The 22,699-nt window shown below is 42.7% G+C and overlaps 1 protein-coding gene across 1 annotated transcript in view; it reads left to right on the top strand.

Moving 5' to 3' along the window:
- The window catches only part of HDLBP (high density lipoprotein binding protein), a 59,613-nt gene that overhangs the window by 20,535 nt on the left and 16,379 nt on the right, over nucleotides 1-22,699 (top strand). The window contains exons 2-13 of the mRNA XM_056849376.1: nucleotides 5,340-5,404; nucleotides 8,124-8,236; nucleotides 10,573-10,727; nucleotides 11,312-11,527; nucleotides 15,535-15,741; nucleotides 16,776-16,991; nucleotides 18,959-19,165; nucleotides 19,537-19,644; nucleotides 20,220-20,324; nucleotides 20,808-20,886; nucleotides 21,330-21,469; nucleotides 21,738-21,842. Of these exons, the coding sequence (XP_056705354.1) occupies nucleotides 8,161-8,236; nucleotides 10,573-10,727; nucleotides 11,312-11,527; nucleotides 15,535-15,741; nucleotides 16,776-16,991; nucleotides 18,959-19,165; nucleotides 19,537-19,644; nucleotides 20,220-20,324; nucleotides 20,808-20,886; nucleotides 21,330-21,469; nucleotides 21,738-21,842 (1,614 nt within the window). The 5' untranslated portion in view covers nucleotides 5,340-5,404; nucleotides 8,124-8,160. The remainder of the gene's footprint in view (nucleotides 1-5,339; nucleotides 5,405-8,123; nucleotides 8,237-10,572; nucleotides 10,728-11,311; nucleotides 11,528-15,534; nucleotides 15,742-16,775; nucleotides 16,992-18,958; nucleotides 19,166-19,536; nucleotides 19,645-20,219; nucleotides 20,325-20,807; nucleotides 20,887-21,329; nucleotides 21,470-21,737; nucleotides 21,843-22,699) is intronic.

Raw genomic sequence — 22,699 nt, 5'->3', positions numbered from 1 at the left:
AGAGAGGTGGGATATACATTCTGTAAATAAATAGTGTCCAGTATTATAGTTGCTGTTCCTTGATCTGCTTCCCTGTTAGCTGTATCTTTTCTGCAAAGTGTTGTGCATTACACAGAATCCTGTGGAGAAGATCACAATCAAGTTCTTGTATGCATTTGTTCCCCTGGTCACCACTGTTAGATTTCAGATTTCCGAGAAACCTTTGAGTAGGAATGCCCTCCCTTGATGCAGCTATTCATTTCCTGGCTACATCACAGGTAACTTATATTTCTACTCTTGTTTTTCCTCCCTGTGGTATGTCAGGAGAAGTGTTGACCCAATACTTTTACAGCTTCTCTCCCCTCCCCACTGTTCAGTTCATCAAGGGAGTATCCCTTGTTTTTTTGTTGCAAATGTTTCTTTTCCTGTTAGCGCTTGTGGTGAACATGCTGCTGATTATCTACCCTGGGGTAGGGAACATTTTTGACCCATGTACCAAAAAACCTGCATTGTCTCTCTGTGAAGATGGTGTACTATCAAACCATCAAACAAAAGAGGAGAAGAAGAGGCAAGGATTATATTTGCCAAGTCATACTAGGAGCACCCTGAACCCTAGCAGTGCTACCCGCTGTGCTTTAGGGGCTTGCCACAGATTCCTTGACACAATAAAATGGTTTGGCATGCTGCTATTTGGCATAGGGGCAGGGGGGTTATCTACTCTAACCTGCTCTATGATGCATAGGGCCATGCTGCTATTTAGTGTGTGTTTACTTTGCTAATTTCGATTTGCTTACAATGTTGAATGTTGGCTTGGACCACACCTAAACCTTCTGTGAGCACAGGGAGGGTTTTTTGTTTTTTTGCCGATTCTCCACTTCCATGGGAAACCTCTGATTCCCCCCTTCCAAGCTATTCCTGGAATTCCCCTCTCCCCCAGGAGCCGAATTTCGTGGCATGTTTTGGGCTGTTGCAGGGGGGGTTATCACCCCCTCCTTGTGTCCACGGAAATCCTAGTTGGGATCCAAACTGCTGTCTACATCAGTGGTTCTCACCATTTTGGTATGGTGTCCCACTTGAAAAAAATACAGAGTAAGCTCAAATAAATAAAATGCCTGGGACCCACTTTTTGGGTCAGGGCCCATAGGTTAAGAACTTTCTTTGTCGTGGGGTTTGAGTTTTTCATGCTTCAACTTCCAGCTTCATTTCACACTGTGCTGTAGTAAAAGAGGATTTAATAGTGGTAAGTGAGGAGGAGCAATGAACATTACCTTAGAGTCCAGTCACTTAAACCCGAGGGAGAGAAGTATGGGAAGCATGATGCATGACCCGGATTGACTCACAGTGTTTCTCCTGCTTCGTTACAGTGTCTGTCCTCCCCTGTCCCCATTCCACCCCTTTGCCACTTTCTCATTCTTCACGTGTGTCACCTCCTAAGTGTTGGTGTTTTGTCTCATATAATTCTGTAATAAGAAAAGCTTTGTAAATGAGCGGGTTCATTTTGAACATTGTTAAGCTTGTAAGATCCTTGCCTAATAAGCGTTTTTAATATATCATTGCTAGTAAACTAGCTGCTCCTTGCTGGTTTGCAAGCAGTTTCCGCTTCTGATTTGGCATGAACTCTTGGCCCTCTGGTTTCCCTGTGCCAATGATGAAGCAGTAACACCTTTCTTTTTTTCTTCATAAATAACATTGTCCTAAGTCTCTGATGTTGACTGCCAAGAAAATCTGTGCGGCCTCTGTAGGCGCAATGAAACCAGCAGCTGTGCCGCAAGGGTGCATTCCTTTCAGGCAGGCATAAATTCGAGTTACAGCACTTCTTGACGGGAGCTCAGCCTTGGTGGAGTGAAACACAGCCAATATAAACTTGTACCCACCTGCAATAAAAGATGGCTAATTTGGGGCCAGAGAATCTGCAGTTCTTTAGTGGGGCTCTAGATCAGGTATGGTGGAACTTTTGAGTTCTGTCATATGTCAGTATACTGCGACTGTAATAGTAAGAAAAGCACTGCACGCTTATTAGTATTTGCCATTTTCTGTTATCACTGTCCAGCCCACAGTGCCAATATCTCTTCCCTTAAACTTTTTTTTTTTAAATTGGATGAAATGGAGTAGGAAAAGTGTTAACAGTGAGCTGTTGCTTCTCTGACTGTTGCCCACCTCATTACAGACTTAAAATGTTCAGATTATATGCTGTTTCGGTGTGAGCACTGGCCATATGTGCCAGTAGAAGCATAGTACTTTATTCAGTAACTGTGTAGACCTTGCAGTGATTTCCTGCCAATGCCTCTTGTTTGAGGCAATCTCCAAAAAATGGTGGCATGAGGATTCAATGTTGACTGTCACAGAGTGCAAGTCTGAACTCTTTCTGATTTGGCTTGGTCCTGGTGGGAACAATACAGCTTACCCCAAGTTGGTATATGGTAAACCAGTTGTTGTGATGGTTTATATCTTCTCCGTTTAACGTTAAAGTCCTATCATTTTTATTGCCAATAGCAGTCCCAGCCGTATGTCATAAACACATCCATGTACAATGATCCATGTCCCCCCGAGGACTGTTGCCCCTCTGCATAGTGCATGTGATGTAAAAAAACAGGATTTGTGGGTTTGGATTAAGTCTTCATCTTCTTCCTCCTGTTTACTCAGTCATGTCTGCAGAATGATACCTTTTAGGTTCCTAACCTTGTGCAGCGTGGTGTAGTGGTTAAGAGTGGTAGACTCTAATCTGGAGAACTGGGTTTGGTTTCCCCACTCCTCCACATGAAGCCTGCTGGGTGACCTTGGGCTACTCACAGTTCTCTCCATGCTCTCTCAGCTCCACCGACCTCACAAGCTGCCTGTTGTGGGGAAGGGAAGGGAAGGTGATAGTAAAATCAGGGTATAAAAACCAACTCTCCTTCCTCTTCTTCTGGAGTACTTAGCACATGCTGTGTGGGTGAAAGCATTGTTGGTTTCATATTTAGTTTAAAAGATGAAGCAATACCATCTTTCAAGTTGCTTTTTCTTGGGACAAGTGCTGTCCTGCAATATTGAAAGCCTATGGTGGCCCTACCCATAAGGACTGTTTAGACACTGTCTTGTTGCTGCTGCTGTGCGTAAGCTGGTTTGAGCAGTTTTCCCCAGTGACACAGGTGCTTGCAGTTACACCTGACTCCCACTGAAATTCAGCAGGAATGTATGGAGAAACATTACTTGAATCCATAGGCTAGCTACCTATTTGTGTTCTGCAAAAAGAAAGAAAGAAGAAGTCTGTTAGGATGGGAACTCTTTTCTCATACAGAAGCATATAGAATTTTCAAGATGGCAAGCACGCATACAAGCCATGTATTGTTCGTATGTGTGTCTGTCTGAGGCTAGAATTGCCAGGGACTGACTTCACAAAGCTTTGTGCATTTGGCCTCTGATTGTAAGGAAGTGCCTGTTTCACCCAGGCTCCATTACATTCCTATCTTCTGACTGATGTCAGTTTTATTGGGAGGTTTTTTTAAAAAGTTGGTTAGTTTCTCCTATGCATTGCACAGATGGGAGATGCTTTTACAGTCTTGATATTTCGAATTCATATCTTACTACAGTCTTGATATTTCGAATTCATATCTTACATCTGTTCTTTATCTACCGTTACTCAACCAAGTACTATTTAGCATAGTTTTGTGCAAAAGAATAGTAGAGCAGCCAAGCAAACAACAAGCAAAGGAAATCTAATGCAACTGTTGCTTTACCTTATTGCAATAGAACTTCATAACAGAGTGGAGTTAATATATGTAGCATTAGTACAGTGAAAGATTGCTTCTGAACAAATCAGAATGTTAAGCAACACTGATATAACCTCTGATCAAATACATTAATTGTATATTATCCTGTGTCAATAGAATATTATATGAATAGCAATCATTCTTAACCAAAATTTAAGTACAGTCTAAAGATATTGGATTGTTAGGTAGCGATACTGAGCAAGCAATCCTGTGCAACTAAACAGAGGATTGTCTCTTTAACAGTTTAAGTTGCTCCAGTGAAAAATCGAACCCATTCGCATACCCATTCAGTGCATTTTTCATGGTTCCTCATCCCTGTTTGTAGAATTTCCTCTCTAAGTAGGCTTACCAGATCTGCATTATTGACCCATTTGGAAATACCTTAATTAAACAAAAACAAAAAAATTTCAAGCCTTTCAGCTGGAATTGCTGGAATTGGGTTGAATTATGACTTTTACGGCTGTGTGTTATTTTCTATTAATGTCTACTGGCTTATATTTTCAACTGCTTTGTAAATTGAACATTTGGATGCCCAAGTCACAAATGCTACCAGGAATGGCATTCTTCCATCGTCATCAGGTCTGGCAGTTAATCCCCTACCTGTCCTGATCTGACCTAGCCACTTTGATCCATGAAGCGATCACCTCCAGATTAGACTACTGTAACTGGCTCTACGCAGGGCTTCACTTGAGGTTGTTCCGGAAATGCGATCTGGTCCAGAATGTGGCAGTGCGGGTCCTTACAGGGACCCCTTGCAGGGCACGTATTCAGCCAGTGCTCCGCCAGCTGTGCTGGCTCCAGGTTGTGTACCAGATCAGATTCAAGGTTTTGGTACTTACTTTCAGAGCCCTTAACGGTCTGGGACCCTTGTATCTACTGGACCGCCTCTCCCAATATACCCCCACAGAGAGTGCTACATTTGAATGGAAACAACCTCCTGGTAGTCCCTGGCCCCGAAACTGTCCAGCTGTCCTAAACTAGGATGAGAGCTTTTTTGGCCCCGGCCTGGTGGAACTCTCTGTCCAGTGAGACCTGGGCCCTGCAGTACCTGGCTCAGTTCCTCAGGGCCTGTACATGTTCTGCCAGGCCTATGGTCGAGGGCTAAAATGGCTTCCACACTTGCCGGCCCCCCCTCTTTTCTTTTTTATTTCTCTTCGTCATTCTGTTTTTGCCCCAACCCTTCCTCTCTGAAACCTCCCTATTGTCATCTCCCCCTTGAATCAACGCTACCCAGCAGTGTTATGGCTCCTTTTAAAACGACCTGTGTAACAACAAGACTTACAGGAGGGGAGAAAGTTGGACGCCTTTTTATGCAAAGTTGATTAGAAATTTTTATTTAGATATTTATAAATGTTATTAGACTCATGGAATGGTTATACCTTTTCTATTCATTACTGTTTTGGTTGTAAGCCGTCCTGAGGCTGGCTTCTGCCAGGAAAGGTGTGGGATATAAACCAAGTAACATAAATTTATGAATAATAACTTAAACTTGGTATTCTGGCTCAGCTTTTTCTGTGGAATACAGTAAAATCATACTATATACAATGGAACTTAGAGCTTTCCCTTAGAACTGACTAACTTTCCCCCAAATCTCTCTCTCCTAAAAAGCAGAAGCTGGCAGGCTGACAAACAGGCAGTTCACTGGACGGACTTTCTGGCTACTGACCATTTAGCTGGTAAGTTAAAAGTTTTGTGTGTGTGCGTGTTGGGCTTTTGATCCTAGACCGTTTGTATGTTAGATTTCATGATTATATCTGCTATGCTAGTGTTTCTCAAACTGGGGCATCAGAACCCAGAGCTCTGTGAGGGTACCCTTGATGGATTTGCGATTCTTTGTCAAAGACCGAGGAGCAGGTGAGCTCCTCTCACAAACTAACCTGGCTGATGTGAAAACAGAGCCCTCTCAGCTTTTTAGGAATGGGCAGGGACTCTCCTGCCTCAGGAGAAGAGGATGGAATCTGCTTCCCCTCATTTGAAGGGTGGGAGCTGAGAGCTACCCCTGGCAGTCACCTAGCATCCAGATCACCTCAGTGCACTAGTTAGAAAACGTTGCCAAGTAGTTGTCAGAACCCAGCAGTTCGGTCCTAGTAACTCTGGCTGAACAGTGCCAAGGAAAAACCATTGTCGTACATAGATTGTAGTTACTTCAGATAAAACAGAGCTAGTGTTCACTCTGTTTTCTAGTGCAAAAGATTTCACCCTAGAGATAGAAATATGGCGCTCTTTGTCTATAGATCATAATAGCCAATGGATGTTTTCAGTTGGATATCTTTTTCTATTTCTAAGAACAACTCCTGAAGTTTTTCCAGGCCCCTTCCCACCAATGTTCAGCTGACCTCTAGCTAGAATTTACTAACGAATTAGCAAGTTTCTTGCTCTCTCATTGCAAAGTCCCTTTCAGTCCTGGAATGAGACTGATTAAGACTTGGTCCCAGGGCCTTTTGAGCTGTGGCCCTCTAGAATCTGCTACTCTAAGACCTCATCTTGTAGGCCCTTCAACTTTTAAAGTGTAGCTGATGTGGGTCATACCATATTGGTCTGAAGATGGAGACCTCCTTGAGGGTAGGTGTAGCTTTGAAAAGTGGACTCTCCAGTGCATTTTAGGAGGAGGGCAGAGCTTGGGGGGTCCATGAAATTTTAAAATCAAAATGGGTGTCTCTGAGTTGCCACAGTTTGAGAACTGCTTTACTTTGCTGTAATTTCTGTTTAGATATAAAATAGCTTGAATGTTGCAGCAAAAAATGTTATTGTCTAAGATATTGCTTTTACTACTGTACTGAATGCAGACACCACAGATCAGGGATTGTAGCTTTCAAAAGGAGAGTGAAAATGAACACCTTAGCGTTTATACTGAAATGTCTGTAACTACAAGCCTGGCTAGAGACTCTGCCTAAGACTATTTTAAAGCTGTAAATTATTATTCTGGCGAGGACAGCAAGCACAGCAAACATGCCTCTTCATGGTAGTTCTATGCCTGAATAACCTGTCTATGAAGCAATAACAAAGTAGGGGGGAAAACAGGAGGTAACTTTAGAGATTGGGGGCAAATTGTATATGGATTCTTGAAATCAGAATTAACTCTGAAAGAAGACAAGAGTGAACATGAAAGAGGTACGTAATGATGTAGCGAAAGTGGCTTACATATCCGTGCTCATAATTTAGCTGGGCGCCACCCAGTTCTTATAATTATCAGGCAGCAGGTTATAAAATAAGTACCTTCCACACAACACGCAATCAGCCTGTGCCAATAGGATGTTGCAAAGCTATCTTTGTGTAATCTGATTGAAATAAGTGTTGGAAAGCAGGTCTGTTAACCATGATGGCTTTGGATTTGGCCTTCCCTCCAGGGATCCTTTATTTTCTGTGGTCAGAAGCAAATTTTTCTGTTCACAAGAAACTGGACAGCTGTACTTTGACATATCTGTGATTAGCTGTTTGGACTGGCTAATGGTCTAGGACTAGGTGAATCATTGTCTAATGTAATATGGCGTTTTATGAGAGTTCTCAACACAAAATATTGTTTTAATATGTCAGTGTTGCTGTCATTGATTTTCATGAAACAGCCCCTGCCAGAGGCTATATCTTTGTGTTAGGATAACACCCAGATATGTAAGTCAAGAGGCTTTTCTACAACCAGTGTTCTATGAGGGTTGGTGTTAATACAGTGGACTGGGAAAGTAAGTTGTAGCTGTTGGAATGATCCTCTGGTTCAGGCATTCTCTACCTCCATATACAAAACTTGAATGCAGATAGCATTTTTATGCATATAACTCCCTATGTGCATAGGGCCGGGTTCACACTGAAGATTCAGTGCATGTGTGTGTGGACTTTACAAACCAGAGATTGTCCTCTGTGCCACACTACATGGAATAATTTCCTACCTTGGCTGTGTGTGGTCTGGAGCAGAGCTGCATCCATAACAGCAAAGAGAGGCTGTTATAGACAACACCTTTCCTAGATAACATCCCTACTGCTTCATAATTTAGAAAGCTAAAAGAACTAGCATTAGCTATCTGTATAGAAGCTATTGCAAATGCTTTCATGGCTGTCACGTTCTTCAAGACTATTAGAGGGGGAGGCAGTGGCATTTTGTTTCTCCTGGAGGCAAAGCAGTGCAGCTGTGGTTGAAACGCTGCCTCAGAAGAGTACTGTGATGCTCACTGTAGCCCTGTTGTGGCTGTTGTGGCCTGGGGGTTGCGCTACCACTTGCCTGTCCAACCAGGGACAATTACTGCTTTTGCCAGGCACTGAATTACCAGAGTAATTGTGGCACTGAACTTTATAATCTAATTTTTCCTATCTATCTTACAAAAGCACACACACAAAACACAATACTTCCCTCATGCGCACATTCTGTCTTAGTAGTTATCAGTGTCTCTTCTTTCCGACTACCAGTGGCATACCCGGATTGTGTGTGGGTGGGAAGTCGACCATGAGCTCTGTGGCAGTTTTGACCCAGGAAAGTTTTGCTGAACATCGCAGCGGGCTTGCTCAGCAGCAGGTGAAAGGTAAGATTGTAGAAGACAGCTGTCACTCCTAATTACTACATCTCAGCACTTGAAGACTGCTTGGCTCTGACCACTTCTCACAGCTAACCTGGGAGCTAAAGTCATATTCTGTCAGTCAGTGCTCGATTGATTTGTTTGCATAGCTGGGGTTAATAAAATACAAAGGCAGAAGATGTTAAGAATACAAGCTGGTGGTTCAGCAAATGGTCTCTGCTGGTGGTTCAGCAAATGGTCTCTGCTAGTTTTGCCAAACTGTTGCTTGCAGCTCTCTCTACTGTGGGGCACCTTGCTCTCCCATTCCATGTGGCATACTGTATAACGTAGATCATACAGGATAATGTGGGGCCAATCATTTTGTAGAAGGTCCCAGAAGGGGTTGGGCTAAACTATCTGCATGATAGCTGCAGCCTTATCACACTGCCATGCACTGTCACCTAAATGTTGAGGAAATATTCTCTGGCCCTCTCAGTGTAGCTGGGGTTAAACAAGGCATGTTGTTCAGGCAGCAGCCCTAACTGCTTAAGTGTTGAAATTGTTTAAATATTCTGCCCAATTCATCCAGCTGTTCTGTTCAAGTATAAAGAGAATAAAAACCATTATCTTGCCACAGAACAATATCATAGGTAATGGGATCAAAAGTTATGGGCAGGTAATAGTAAACTGAGTTCAGTAAGGATGGTGGGGTGGTAAGGTAATTGATCCAAGGGAATCTTCGTTGTTATATGATTCTAAATGGATGTAGGATTGAAACTGTGTTAACCAGTTGGATATAAAGTACTTCCAGTGAAGCAAAGCTTGTGGAACAGGACTTTCTTACTTCCTGCAGCAGCACCCTGAAAATTTCTTCCTAGCTGTCAGGAAATGCCTGTGAATAGCAAAGGGAGCAAAATGGGTATCTACTGTGGGTAGGAGGGACTCAGCAAAAATCCCCCCCCGTCTTTCACACTCACACACACACTCACACAACAGCACAACTGTCATTACACTAGTAGAAGAGTATCTTTGGTCCAACCATGTTAGTTGGCCACTTAAGAACATAAGAAAGGCCATGCTGGATCAGACCAAGTCCAGCAGATCGTTCACACAGTGACCAACCAGGTGCCTCTAAGAAGCCCTCAAACAAGACAGCTGCAGCAGCATTCTCCTGCCTGTGTTCCAAAGCACCTAATATAATAGGCATTCTCCTCTGATTCTGGAGAGAATAGAAAAGGCACTTATTGCCTTTTCCAAAGTATATTGGTCACATTGGAAGTAAATATGGAGGTGCCCTTAACCTCCCTAAGAAAATATTAACAAAATAAGCAAGGATCATTGATTAGTATGATAGCTGCTAGTCTTTCCCAATAGGAAAATAACTTGCCACTTCAGCGGGCAGTTAGTGGTCTGCTGCACAATAGCCAATGTCAATACATAGTTTTAGAATTAACTTTCAGATGAGGCCGTTATGACATTAAAGGTGCTTGAACTGATCACGTGACATTTTTTCATGGCTAATTGGCATGGAACTGCAAGGATTTCACAGGGTGGGGAGGAAGCCTCCACCTCAGGTCTGCCCCTACTTGCTTGCCATTTCTCCCTGACAGAGACTGGGGCAGCAAGTGGAGAAGGAAGGAGAAAGCAATACTGCTGTTGCCACCACCTCCTTGTGACAACTGCTACTTGCTTGCCTTCGGTCATGCACAGTGGTTGGGGAAGGAAAGTGAGAAGCAGCAGCACCCCTTCTTGGCTGACACCTGGGCTCCCTCCCAGCCTAAATAGCATTGGAGCTCAGCACCCAGCTCCGTCAACTGTTGTCTTGTCTCCTTGTAGTCCTCCTGCTCTAATGCATCCTGAGAGTTGCTAAGCAACACTAAAGATGGCAGTTAAGATTTTGTGATGATAAGATGAGACCTTGATTTCTTTTAACTGCAGGGAATTTTAAATCCCCTTTTACTGTTTTAAAGTGTTGAGATTTTTCTGGAAACATGGGGGTCCCTCCTAGTTTTCCCGGGGGCGGGGGAACCCTCTTCTCTGTGCATGGCCTTATTGTGTGGATTTTTTGATCCACATTCTGGGGCCATATTCAGAATTAACTACATAGGTGTAGATTACTCAGAACGGGATAAACCAGATTTCTACAGCATTTGCAGCTTTCCATATCTCTTGATAGATAGAAATGGCCATTGTTGACTCAACAGCTTAATTTGGTACAGTTACTGTAGTGGATCTGTGTTTAGGTGAAGTAGTTTGTAGACTGTGTTTTCTACCACCAAATCAGTTTGCTTTTAAAAAATTCAGCAGGGAGGGGGGGTCTGTACATGAAAACCTTCTTTGTTTCCTTGCTTGCTACACTCTAGTTGCAGCTTTAAATGCCGAAGAAGAAAATGACCCTCCAACTTACAAGGATGCCTTCCCCCCTCTTCCTGAGAAAGCAGTGTGCTTGGAGCCAGCCCAGGAACCTGCTGGTGCCTGGAGCAAAATCCGACCAATCAAGGCTTCTGTCATAACTCAGGTCAGTGCAAAGGGGTACTCCCCTCTTATGTGTTTCAAACAAAGGGCAGAAAAATATCAGACACTTTAAAAGAAACTCCTTCAGTATAAGCTGAGAAGGCAGATGTTTTTCAGTAATCCTTGAGCATGCTGTTGTGAGGCAGAAAGTACTGTAAGCAAGAATGAACAGGGCTAGCCTAGAGGGCTTTGTCTTGGAGGAGGTCAGCAGATGCCTGACCTTGCAGTTTCAGAGAATTCTGTGGGTGTAGAGCCAGGAATTCTCATCTGCTGGCCCTATGGAGTTGTTAACCCTACAGTCCTGAAATAAGCTTCTACAGTATTAACCCTCTAGTAATATGACCATATCTTGTAACTCTGGTAATAGAGTTGTTGGCCTCTAAAAATAGTGTTTAATCTGCAAAATTAATCCCATTTTGTGATAAAATCCAAATGCTCCATTATTCATCCTGTCAATGTTGTACCTGGAGTTTGATGCTCGGTTTGGTACTTAGGTGTCTTCATTATAGTGGGGTGGTGTCAGCTGCACCAGTGAAGGACAGCAATGTTATACATGTTATTTGAACAAACTACTCTTTTCTTGATCAGGTGTTCCATGTGCCACTGGAAGAGAGGAAATACAAAGACATGAACCAGTTTGGAGAAGGGGAACAGGCTAAAATCTGCTTGGACATCATGCAGAGAACGGGGGCTCACCTGGAGCTGTCTCTTGCAAAGGATCAGGGACTCTCAATCATGGTCTCTGGCAAGCTGGAAGCAGTGATGAAGGCGCGGAAGGAGATAGTTGCTCGGCTTCAAACACAGGCAAGTGGGCCTCAGTTTTCCTCTTTCCCGCCTACAGTGTTAAGGTACAGATGTATTTAAAGCCAAAAGTAGCTTTTAGTTGACTGACAGTGCAGTCTTAAACAGAAGTCAAATCCTTCTTAACTCTGCTTAGGATGGCGCTGTACACCACCCTTGGACTGCATTTTAACTGTGCAGTGGGCAAGCTGGAGGGAAGCCAGTCTTTGAGAATAAAGTTCAAGAGCTAGTTACATTTCACCACTTTAAACATCCCTACATGCTTAGCTAGCTGCTGATCTGTGGCATGTAATATCCTTCCAGAAGCGCAAGGATCCATTGTTCCGTGAACCTAATGATGTCCATACGTGATAGATTCAATGTGGTTTGGTTAGGAGATAAAAACTTATTTAAAGAGCCTGAAAAGCTTAACATTGGAAAATAGTGGGAGGGAATGATGGGAGCGTTGGTGTCTCTTGCATTGATTCTTGCACAGCTGTTTGTGTAACAGCTGATACAGCCCACTATTTCCATTCTTTGAGTACACTCCTGCTTTGACTTTTGATCCTTGCAAGATTTAGACTAGTCAAGCCTTGATTAAAAAGCAACGAGAAACCACTTAAGAGCAGTTCAGGAAAGGAATAGACGTTAATAAATCGTGGGTTCTCTTTTCTTTGCATTTTCCCCCCAGAAACAATTGTTGGGTATCAGTGGCAAGGCAAAGGCAAGTGCTAGATGACCCGGTGGGTTCATTTTCAACTTTGATTATGCCTGACCTGGAAACGAGAACTTGGGGTCATGAGGTTAGCTAAATAAAAATGACACATCAGTGTTACATTGCAATATTGTGTACGGTTCTGGTTGCTCCATCTCAACAAGGAAGAAGAACCAAAGTGATCAAGGGGCAGTAGTATCCTCTCTGAAGGAAAGACAAAGCTTGTGTGTCTGTCTTTAGTTTAGAAAAACAAAAAGGTGGTGGGGTGGGCAGTTCTGTAAAATTATGAAAGGAGTGGGAAATTAGGTAGAATTTCACTTTTCTTTTTTCAACCTTGCATTTTCCCCCTGAATCTAACAAAGCTCTTCACATAGTACATAATTAAGTTTTGGAATTCACTGTCACAAGATAGCTTTAACAGAGAGTGTCAAATAGATTCAGGAAAAGTCTCTTAACAACTATGGGCCATAGCCGCTAAATGGAACCTCTACTTCAGAGGTAGCGTGCCTCTTGAATGCCAGGGTGAAGGGGGCATCAGGTTGTAGGCTGGGGGCTCTTTCTTTCTTGCCCTGTCTGCGGTCTTCTTAAAAGCTGACAACTTTTGGAAGGAGGATGTTATACTAGCTGAATATTTTGTCTGTTTCAGTGTGTCTGCTCTTAAATTTAGATCCAGAGGCAAAAAGTTGCAAGTCTCTGAACATTTAACACTGTTTCTCATTTATCCTGATCCATGATTCTTGAACTATTTCTCAAGTGCAATATAAGATGCCAGAATCTTAAATGTAGTTATTTTGCCACATTCTCCCAGTCTAACTGCATTAACATTCTTACCCTCAGATTGCAGCCTATGAAAGTTTCCTTACTTCAATCTTGTGTAGATTGTCTAATGTGGAACAATGCTTGTTCTAGTAGGCAGACTAAGTTCCAGTGCGGCTCTCGCATCTGAGTCATAACTAGAAAGTTGATTACAAAGTATAAGTTACAGAAGAGAATGTTCTGGGAAATCCAGATGGATAGCTTAATTCTGACTTGACCACCTTCTCATTTAAACAGCCTTAACAAAGATACCATACAATAGGCCAGGGGTTGTGGCCCAGGAAAATGACAAATTTGGCTATGCCAACCTGTATTTGATCATGAATACAAGTCCAAGAAACATTAAAGAGATGTGGCTTTTATTGGCTAGCTTAATACCAACACACATCTGCTAAAACAAGGAAGTGTAAAACCCAGTGGCTAAGATGTGTGCATAACCAAATATTCTCTTGCACGTGTGTGTAAGTTTTGAAAGAAAGTATGGGTCAGGTAAATAGATGGTTCTGTGACGGGAAAAGGAGCTTTTAAGTACACTGTTGACAGTGAGCAAAGCTGGTTGCCTAATTCATTTTAGAGCTTTTATCAGTTGATCAAGTTTGTGATGGGATAGCCCCTATCGTGGCTTCTCTTAAGAACGTATTAGAAGTCAAAGTTGTTAGGTGATACTCAAGCACTAAGGGTTGTTTGGCATGCTTAAGAGAAGATTGTTTTAGGTCTACCTGGTTTAAGACTGTCCATGAGAAACTTTTTGGCTGTCGATATTACTCCGAATACCATCCAGGAATTAGGTTTCCTTGCATCATTTGCTCTGGTGAGAAATCACGTAAAATTAATTGACCATTGAAGCTCTACTTTTAGAGCATTCCACATTTGTTCATTTCAGCTTTTTGGTATTCCTCCTCTGAAATCTCTTCCCTCTTATACTTATCTGTTGACCGCTCCAAGTCTTTTAAGCACTTTTGTACTGGCCATATTAAATGCCCGCTCTTCAGTAATCATGTGTGGTAGGTTTTTTGTGCTTACTTTACTCCGACCAAGTTTGCTCTTGTTCTTTAGGGAAGATTGACACCATTGCACAAAAATCTCAGAGTTCCTTTTATATATTAACCTTAGCAGACTCTGTATTTCACCATGGAGATAGAGCATGATGGATTGCCGTGTTAGTCTGTCTGTCTAGCAGTAGAAAAAAACAAGAGTCCAGTAGCACCTTAAAGACTAACAAAATTTCTGGCAGGGTATGAACTTTTGTGAGTCACAGCTCCCTTCTTCAGATACTTCTTCATTTGGTATCTGAAGCTGTGACTCACAAAAGCTCATACCCTGCCAGAAATTTTGTTAGTCTTTAAAGTGCTTCTGGACTCTTGCTCTTTTCTGCTGCTACAGACAGACACGACTACCCATCGTGATCTATATCTCACCATGTTTGTCAGCCTGTTCTGATTTATATTCTTATGTGGTAGTCACATCATTACTTGCTGATAAGGACCCCCTCCCCCCCAAAAATCCTAGCAGTTGCAAAATATTTTTACTTCTTTTGTCTATTGGGTAACAAATGAACAGTAATAACTATTCTCTGCTCATAGAGCTTTTATTGGATGACAGGAAAGAAATCAAAGCCCTATAATGCAAAGGATTTGATTGGTGCTTGATCAGGGCTTGTTCTGAATTGTCATTTCACAGTGCATAAGAATTTGAATGTTCTTCCTTTCCCCTCCATCCAAACCTCCCTGAATGTAGAAAAATAGTATATCAGAGAGAAGGTTGGGCTGAATCTCTTAAAACTGGATAGATGGTATACACGTATGAGAATCAACCATGGAGTTTTTTTTCCACAAGGGGCAACAATCAAATATGCATTTCTCTAATTCTGTAATTGTAAGTGATTTTAGAATTTTTTTGCAATTTGAATCTGCTGAATATAGTTTGATAGTTGGGCTTAGCATTGCCACTGGATAATGTCTTGATCTTTTTTGTATGGTCTGGTTTTTTTATAATCCTACTTTACTGTAAGTGCTTTGAGAGAGTCAGTGTGGTATAGCAGTTAGTGTTGGGCTAGGATCTGGGAGACCAAGGTTCAAATCCCCCCTCTGCCAGGGAAGCTTGCTGGGTGACCTTGGGTGATCCTTAAATACTTGTTATGAGGATAAAGGAAAGTAGAACTATGCAAGCCGTTTTGGGTTTCCAGTGGGAGAAAGGTGGGGTATTAAATGAAGTAAATAAATAAAATTGTAGAAAGGTGGGGTATACATTTTTAATCTGTGAACTGGACCACATATACCATACGAAATAGGTCTTCGATCTCTCATAGTTGGATATAATTGTGAACGCTGGTAGCTGCAGTTTTTTTAATGCTGCACCATTTTTGATAGGGGAAGCGGCCGCCACTGAAATTCTTTGGCCTGTATTGAATAGGTCAGCCCAACTTCTAAGCAGAGGGGGATGCATTTACAGTGTGGAATTGACTTGTACTTCCACCTTAATACTTCTATCTCTGCTGTAGGCTTCGGCAACAGTGCCTATTCCCAAGGAGCATCACCGTTTTGTCATTGGCAAAAACGGAGAGAAGTTGCAGGACCTGGAGCTCAAAACTGCCACTAAGATCCAGATCCCCCGCCCGGATGACCTCAGCAACCAGATCAAGATCACCGGCACCAAAGAAGGGATTGAGAAGGCTCGTCACGAGATCGTGCTGATCTCTGCTGAACAGGTAAAACTGTGTTCGCCTTAATGGCCTCTGAGAAAAATGATTTCAGCCAGCCCCTATTGTAAGGTGGCTCAGTTTGTCTTTGTGTGTCAAGCATGATCTTTACAGAGCACTGAAGGCTGGAGTAATGCTCCTCAGATTTTGCAGCTTTGTGAGCAATTTTAATAAGGAAATATGACCATGCAGGTAACACTGTGTTGGTATCTTCATCACATTCAAGCTGCAGCCCATATACACAGGCAGCATCTGACTGTTTCATATGGCTTTCAGATTAAACGTTGGTCTACTTCACATATTGATAGCTACTCAGGTATCACAGATGCTGTAACAACTCTGTTTCCCACAGCAACGTGGGTCTGTTATTCAGCTGGAGAGTTTCTGGAAAATGTGTTGGTCTGGAGTCATGTTCTCAGGTATTGAGAGGTTGCTCCTTAACCTCTTACCTTAAGTTATTGAAGAGAGAGAGTGGTTTTTTTGTGTTGGCTTTCCATGATAACTACAATGGCCTTTTCAGACTCCAAATAAGGCAGTTCCTGTTCTATCCATATTGCCCTTACCAAACCTAACTGCCTGTTCCATTTTCAGATTGATTCCCTTTGACTGTTAAGCATAACCATGGATGCAGCTGCAAAATCTGAATGCAGTGTCTTTCTCCTCCATGTGCACATGCATGCTCCACCCACCAACTTTGTTTCCTTGTGCTCCTAGACTCTTTGTTCTCCTTCCCTTCAAGGTCTTTTCTCCACTCTCCTGAACATTTCTAACAGCCACGCTCATCCAGACACAGCCTAGTCTGGTTTGTAAAAGATGCCATGGGGGATTGAGTTTTTGGGGCCATGGAACAATAATAAAGTTTCCAAATTTTGGTATGCGGGAGGAGTAGAGTTATGAATGTCATCGTTGTCAGGCGTGTCATGCTGAGGAGTACAGGAATTTGAGATTGGGCATTCTTTGGTAATGGTTTCTAGCAAGTGTTTTTTTTTTTTTAATGCCATCTCAGACAACACTGCGTAAGTAACTAAACCTGATTTCCTCAGGATAAACGTGCAGTAGAGAGGCTTGAGGTGGAGAAGGTGTACCATCCTTTCATTGCTGGCCCTTTCAACAAGCTGGTGAGCGAAATCATGCAGGAGACAGGGACGCGCATCAACATCCCCCCTCCCAGCGTCAACAGGACAGAGATAGTCTTCACTGGAGAGAAGGAGCAGCTGGCCCAAGCAGTGGCTCGTGTGAAGAAGATCTATGAGGAGAAGGTATGGTTCTTAGTCCCGCATCGGGAGCTGTGCATGCACAAGGGCGACTTCCAGAGCCCCATTCTTCTTCCTGCTTTTGTAGTGATCAGAGTTCTCTGCCCAGCTTTCTCTTCCTGGCTGCAGAAATGATTTGGGAAAGAAAGTGTCCTCACATTTGTAGCCTTTCCTTTATCCCTTAGAAGCTCCTTGTTCCATTCATCTTGAGCAGCATGATTTTAAATCTAATGTTTGGGGAATATGAGGACTGAAATAAATCTTGCCTTTGACAATGTAGCCTTGGGGTTCCTGTCACTTAATAAAAAAGGCATTATGTCAGACACAGAGGTATTAGATTTATATGTTAACGGGGAGAGATATAACTTGATCGAAGTTCCTCATAAAAGCGGCATTCCAAAAGGACATGAGCTAATGAATCAATAGAGCCAGAAGAGCAAGGACAGGTCCTGTCTGGGTACGGTATATTCAAAATTCTGCCTTGCATAACCATAGAGGAGTTAGCATTGTCTAGCTAAACAGAAGGCTCTAGAAAGACGAGGAGTTGTCACTTAATAAGTATAAGCGGCCAAACCGTGGGGTGGTGGTATTCCAAAAAACTGAGATGATCTTGCTGCTTTTAATGCTTTTGCCTGCAGTTCTCTTCTTGTTCTTCACCTTTGTGTTTGCAGTGTACATGGGACAAAAGTTTCCTATGGCCGATTATGCATGCTCACTTTACCCTTCTTTATTCCCCGTTTCAGCCAGGATCAAAGCAACCTGGGTTGGGGAAAACTATGCATTGGCTTGAATGATCAGGGAATAAACTGCGCAAATTGGAGGCATGAATACAGAAAAGCAGTCTCCCAAGCTCAAATCAAGTCCCACCCCTTTAATTGCTGGTCTGTGATTGGCTTACCTCGTGAGAGAACATTTCCTTCCCCCAGACCCAACTGCCGCATAAAAAAGCATTTTAAGAACAAAAAACTGAGCCATTTGAAAGAAGGGGGGGCGAAATCCAAGCCTTGTTTTAAAAAAGCCTTTCTCCCAGAAAGAGCTCCCAGGAAGCAGGAAGCAATTGAATCCCTGCCTCTTTACACACTTCTTCTTGATTGGCTGTGAGAGAAGCCAATCTTTGCTGCTGTCCCTGTATTGCTATCAGCAAATAGAAAAGAAGAGGGGTTTGGAAAGTGGGGGTGGGGAGGAAGCTCAACGCGAGGAAAGTGTATGCTCGCTCTCTGAATCTGGTATGTGCTAGGAAAGACCGTTTGACTCGGGCAAGAAGAGGAATGGGAAAAGAAGAGGAATGGGTTGAAACAGGGTTGAGCCAAAAAGGAATGAGGTAACGTGCATTTTCAAAAACTTGATCCTGGCTGAAACGGAATGAAGGAGGCTACACCGACCATTCATAACCGACCTATGTGTGCCTGCCTGTTCCTGTTTTGTGCATCACTATTATTGCTTTAAGACTTGCATATTACCTATTCATTGCATTGTCCTTTCTGTGTGCTATACAGCACGTCTATTTATGACAATTGATTCTGTTTAGGACTTGTATATTGGCGCAGCAAGTCCTAAGCAGAATCAATTATGTAGGTTGTGCATTTTTATGTAGGTTGTGCATTTTTGTATGTGTATATGTTCATGACTTTACAGTATATTGACATTATACCTTATTTCTTGGCCACTGTGCTTTTTCCTTTTTGCTAGACTTATCCATTTCAGCACAAATTTTCTTCTTCATAACCTTTGCCTATCTTGGCAAGAAGATGATGACTACCTTTCTGGTGATAATGCTGCTGCAGTCATCTTGCTTGTGGGCTTCCTAGAGGCACCTCGTTGGCCATTGTGTGAACAGACTGCTGGACTTGATGGACGTTGGTCTGATCCAGGATGGCCTTTCTTATGTTACTTGATTTCTGCCCCTACACCCAGTTGCTGTTTCTTCTCCCCCCGCCCCCATGACTGATGTTCAAGTTCTTTCCCCTGTACAGAAAAAGAAGACTACCACTATTGCTGTGGAGGTGAAGAAGTCCCAGCACAAGTATGTCATCGGCCCCAAAGGGAACTCCCTGCAGGAGATCTTGGAAAAAACTGGAGTCTCGGTCGAAATCCCACCCACTGACAGCAGCTCGGAGACTGTGATACTGCGCGGCGAACCTGAAAAGCTTGGGCAGGCGCTGACTGAGGTCTATGCCAAGGTAAATTGGGATGCAGTTCAGTCTTGTTAGGGCTTTTCTTTTAAATGTACTGAACAATAAGCTGTTATGTGCTGCCAGAGGTACCCCTGAACCTCTATAGGCTTCATGTGAGATAGCTCATCAGAGGCAGTGATGTGGTGCCTTTTATTTTGCTATTGTACCTTCAAAGTACATAATTGTTGAATAATATCAGAAGTGCTGAAGGCTGCGATTTCTTGTTTGGCAACTGGCTTGAGAATGTGGCAACAGTGATGTTGGATAGAGCTGGGAACTGGGATGGTTAGTATGTGTTTGATTTGGGGCAGGGTATTTTGCTCAGGGAACTCATAGCTGTTCATACTAACAATGTCTTCCCCCTTTTCCTCCCCCAGGCCAACAGTTTCACAGTCTCCTCTGTCTCTGCCCCCTCTTGGCTTCATCGTTTCATCATTGGAAAGAAAGGGCAAAACTTGGCCAAAATTACCCAACAGATGCCAAAGGTATGGGTTGTTGTTTTTAAAATGCCATCTCTCGTGGAACTTACTGTTGATATGTAATTATTGTAGCTGCTACAGAGAAGCCAAGGCAAATAGATATTATTTATTTACTATGTTTTTATGCCATCTTTCTGCGTGATCAGGGCCAGAGAGCACCATCTTGTTCCCCTCCCCCAGCCCCCTCCCAGCAAAAATAATTGAGCCTTTTTTGAGGAATAGCATATAGCTTCTTATACCTACAGGGAATTCTGATATGCAAGGTCAAAGATTCCAAGAAATCTCACGAAGTCAGAGTTGGAGTGAGAGACAGGGTGTGGATAAATTGGTAACAAGACTGTGGAAATGAGCAGTTAAATACTTCAGTCACCACTTCATATCTCAAACTGGCCATCTTTCAAAGATGCTCTAAGCATCTGACTTTCATGCATTTTCATTTGAGAATTAGACCCTGTTTCTGTCTGCTTCCAACAGCTGTTTTTAAAGAATATAAACCTAAGCGATGCATCAAAACCCAATGCTGTTCACTGATTCCTCATTCGTAACTTCATGCTGATGCTGTATTGTCTCCTTATTGAAAGGTTCATATAGAGTTCACTGAAGGCGAGGATAAAATAACCCTGGAGGGACCCACAGAGGATGTCAACATGGCTCAAGAACAGATTGAGAGCATGGTCAAAGATCTGGTGAGTTGGCAATCTTTGGCCTCTAATTGTGTACCATTCTCTCAAACGTAAGGGAGTAAGCTGAAAATGCAGTATAGCTGTATACTGCAAAGCATTACTCAAGCTGTTGGACCAGTAGGACAACCATGTAGGTTATATTTAATAGCAGGGACAAGTCCACTGTCTTCAGTAAGATTTAGTTTGGCTATATGTTCTGCCCTAGGGACAAAAGGCCACGTCATAGAAAACTTAATAAAGGATTGTGTTGGAATATGTTTTGGTAAGGCACTGATGCAACTGCTACTGTCCCAAGCTATCCCCCCACAAATCCAAACCTGAATTATGTAGCTGCCTTATTGGACTGGACATCTGGATGTAATGGTGGCTATCTGGGGTGTCAAGTCATATATTGCTATTTCCCTCCCTCTCCCACAGCCCCCCCCCCAGGTTGGAAGAATATGCTGTTACTCCTGATTTTGACTAACTGTAGACACCTCTTTTTAGATCAACCGAATGGATTATGCAGAAATCAGCATTGACCACAAGTTTCACAGGCACCTTATTGGAAAGAGTGGAGCCAACAGTGAGTTAGATGCCTACTCTTGTATTCATGTTTGTGTTCTGTCTCTCAGTTTCCAACTTGGAGCTGAGATGGCTAAAATGTCAACTGTTATCATTGGTGCAGGCTTCGAAATCTAGTTTTTGATTAAAGTGATTTCTTAATGGAGGAACAACTTGTTCCTAACTAGAGTGGCTAATTATTGAGAATGCTGGGTGTGGGGCAATACAGCTCTGACGTGGGTACGTGTGTCTTACTGGTTTTCTTTATTTTTTAACTTCATGTTACATGAGAAAAATGAGCTTCTACTTTTCACTCTACTGGCTTGTCCTCCATGAATAGGTCAGTGTCACTTTGAGCCTAAGCTGATCCTCAGAGGAGAGAAAGCTGCTTACTCTGAAATTCTGAGGTTTTGATTTATACAAGACATCAGATGAGTGTTCTGAGTAGAATCTTCCCAATTACAGTCAACAGGATTAAGGATCAGTACAAAGTGTCTGTGCGAATCCCTCCAGACAATGAGAAGAGCAACCTAATCCGAATTGAAGGAGACCCTCAGGGAGTTCAAGAGGCCAAGAGAGAGCTGCTGGAACTTGCATCACGTATGGTGAGCCAAGGAGGGCAAAACTCTGTCCAGGACGGGAAGGTTTAACCTCCATTAGCAAGCCTTTCTGACCACTTTGCCCCACACAGACTAAGGGGCTATTCTTTTGCTTCTGACAGATGACAAACGAAAAGGATGTTATTTGAAGGTTGGCAAACCGTGCAGGGTCAACTGACAGGCAAATCACTTCCCACAGTATGAGACTGAATAAAAAGCTTCCATGCATTTCAACCTGTATCACCATAAGAACCATTTGATTTTTCCCCCTCAGGAAAATGAACGCACTAAGGATCTGATCATTGATCAAAAATTCCATAGAACTATCATTGGGCAGAAGGGTGAACGGATTCGGGATACTCGAGACAAATTCCCAGAGGTAACTATTTAAAAATAGGGGGTTATGCTCTTTATATTTATTAGGTGCTTCTATCTAGGTCAGTGTTAAGGTGAGCACCACTCAGCATTGATGACTCTGAAGCATTGTGGGGGGGAAGCTTCTCCCCTTCCCCACAAGTTGTCAGGATTTTGTTCTCTTTTATTTTCTGTGTTTCAGTTCCTAAAATAGCAGCAATCTGGATTGGTGCTTTCCTTTTACCTTCAGACAGGCAGTCATTGCTAGTGGTCAAGTCAAATTTATTGTATATGGCCATAGGCCATTACAATGTAAAAACAGTATAACCACTACTAGTGTTAAAAGCAAAAGGAAAGATCTTTGGTACTACTGCCTTGAAAATGGTTTTCAAAGAGTCTCAGTTCAGGACATTGCAGTGAGATTTGTAACGCTACAACAAAACTGGGACAAATAATGGCAACCATTTGTTCATTCTGTCAGCTGATTTTTAATTTGCCTTTAGTAAATGCTTGCATGTTTGTTTGTGCTGTTGAAGAATTGCCTTGTTTGTGCTTCCACAGGAACCCCTTGAAACTGTCTCTCAAGTGCCTAGCCTCCTATAATGCAGAATTCACCTCCTTTTTTCTGTTTTATTCCCTCTTTGCTCCAGTTGCAGCTGTACCCTGCTTCTGCTGATCCTTTCTGTTTTGTATCTTCGGTTGTCCCAAGATTCTTCTACTTTTTGAGATTAGGCCAGAGCGGTTTCAGGAACAAACTTACTTTGGCCATGTGGGGCTTCCTCTTCTATGCATTCCTGATGTCTGTTTCTTCAGAGGCTGGACTGAAACTAAGGAAGGCTTTCTGCCTGATATGCTGCAGTAGCACAGAAATGCCCTCTGGTG

The sequence above is a fragment of the Euleptes europaea genome, chromosome 5 (assembly GCF_029931775.1).
Source record: "Euleptes europaea isolate rEulEur1 chromosome 5, rEulEur1.hap1, whole genome shotgun sequence".
NCBI classification, from domain to species: domain Eukaryota; kingdom Metazoa; phylum Chordata; class Lepidosauria; order Squamata; family Sphaerodactylidae; genus Euleptes; species Euleptes europaea.
The sequence above is the reverse complement of the archived record's forward strand: the minus strand, read 5'-3'. Positions and strand labels throughout refer to the sequence as shown.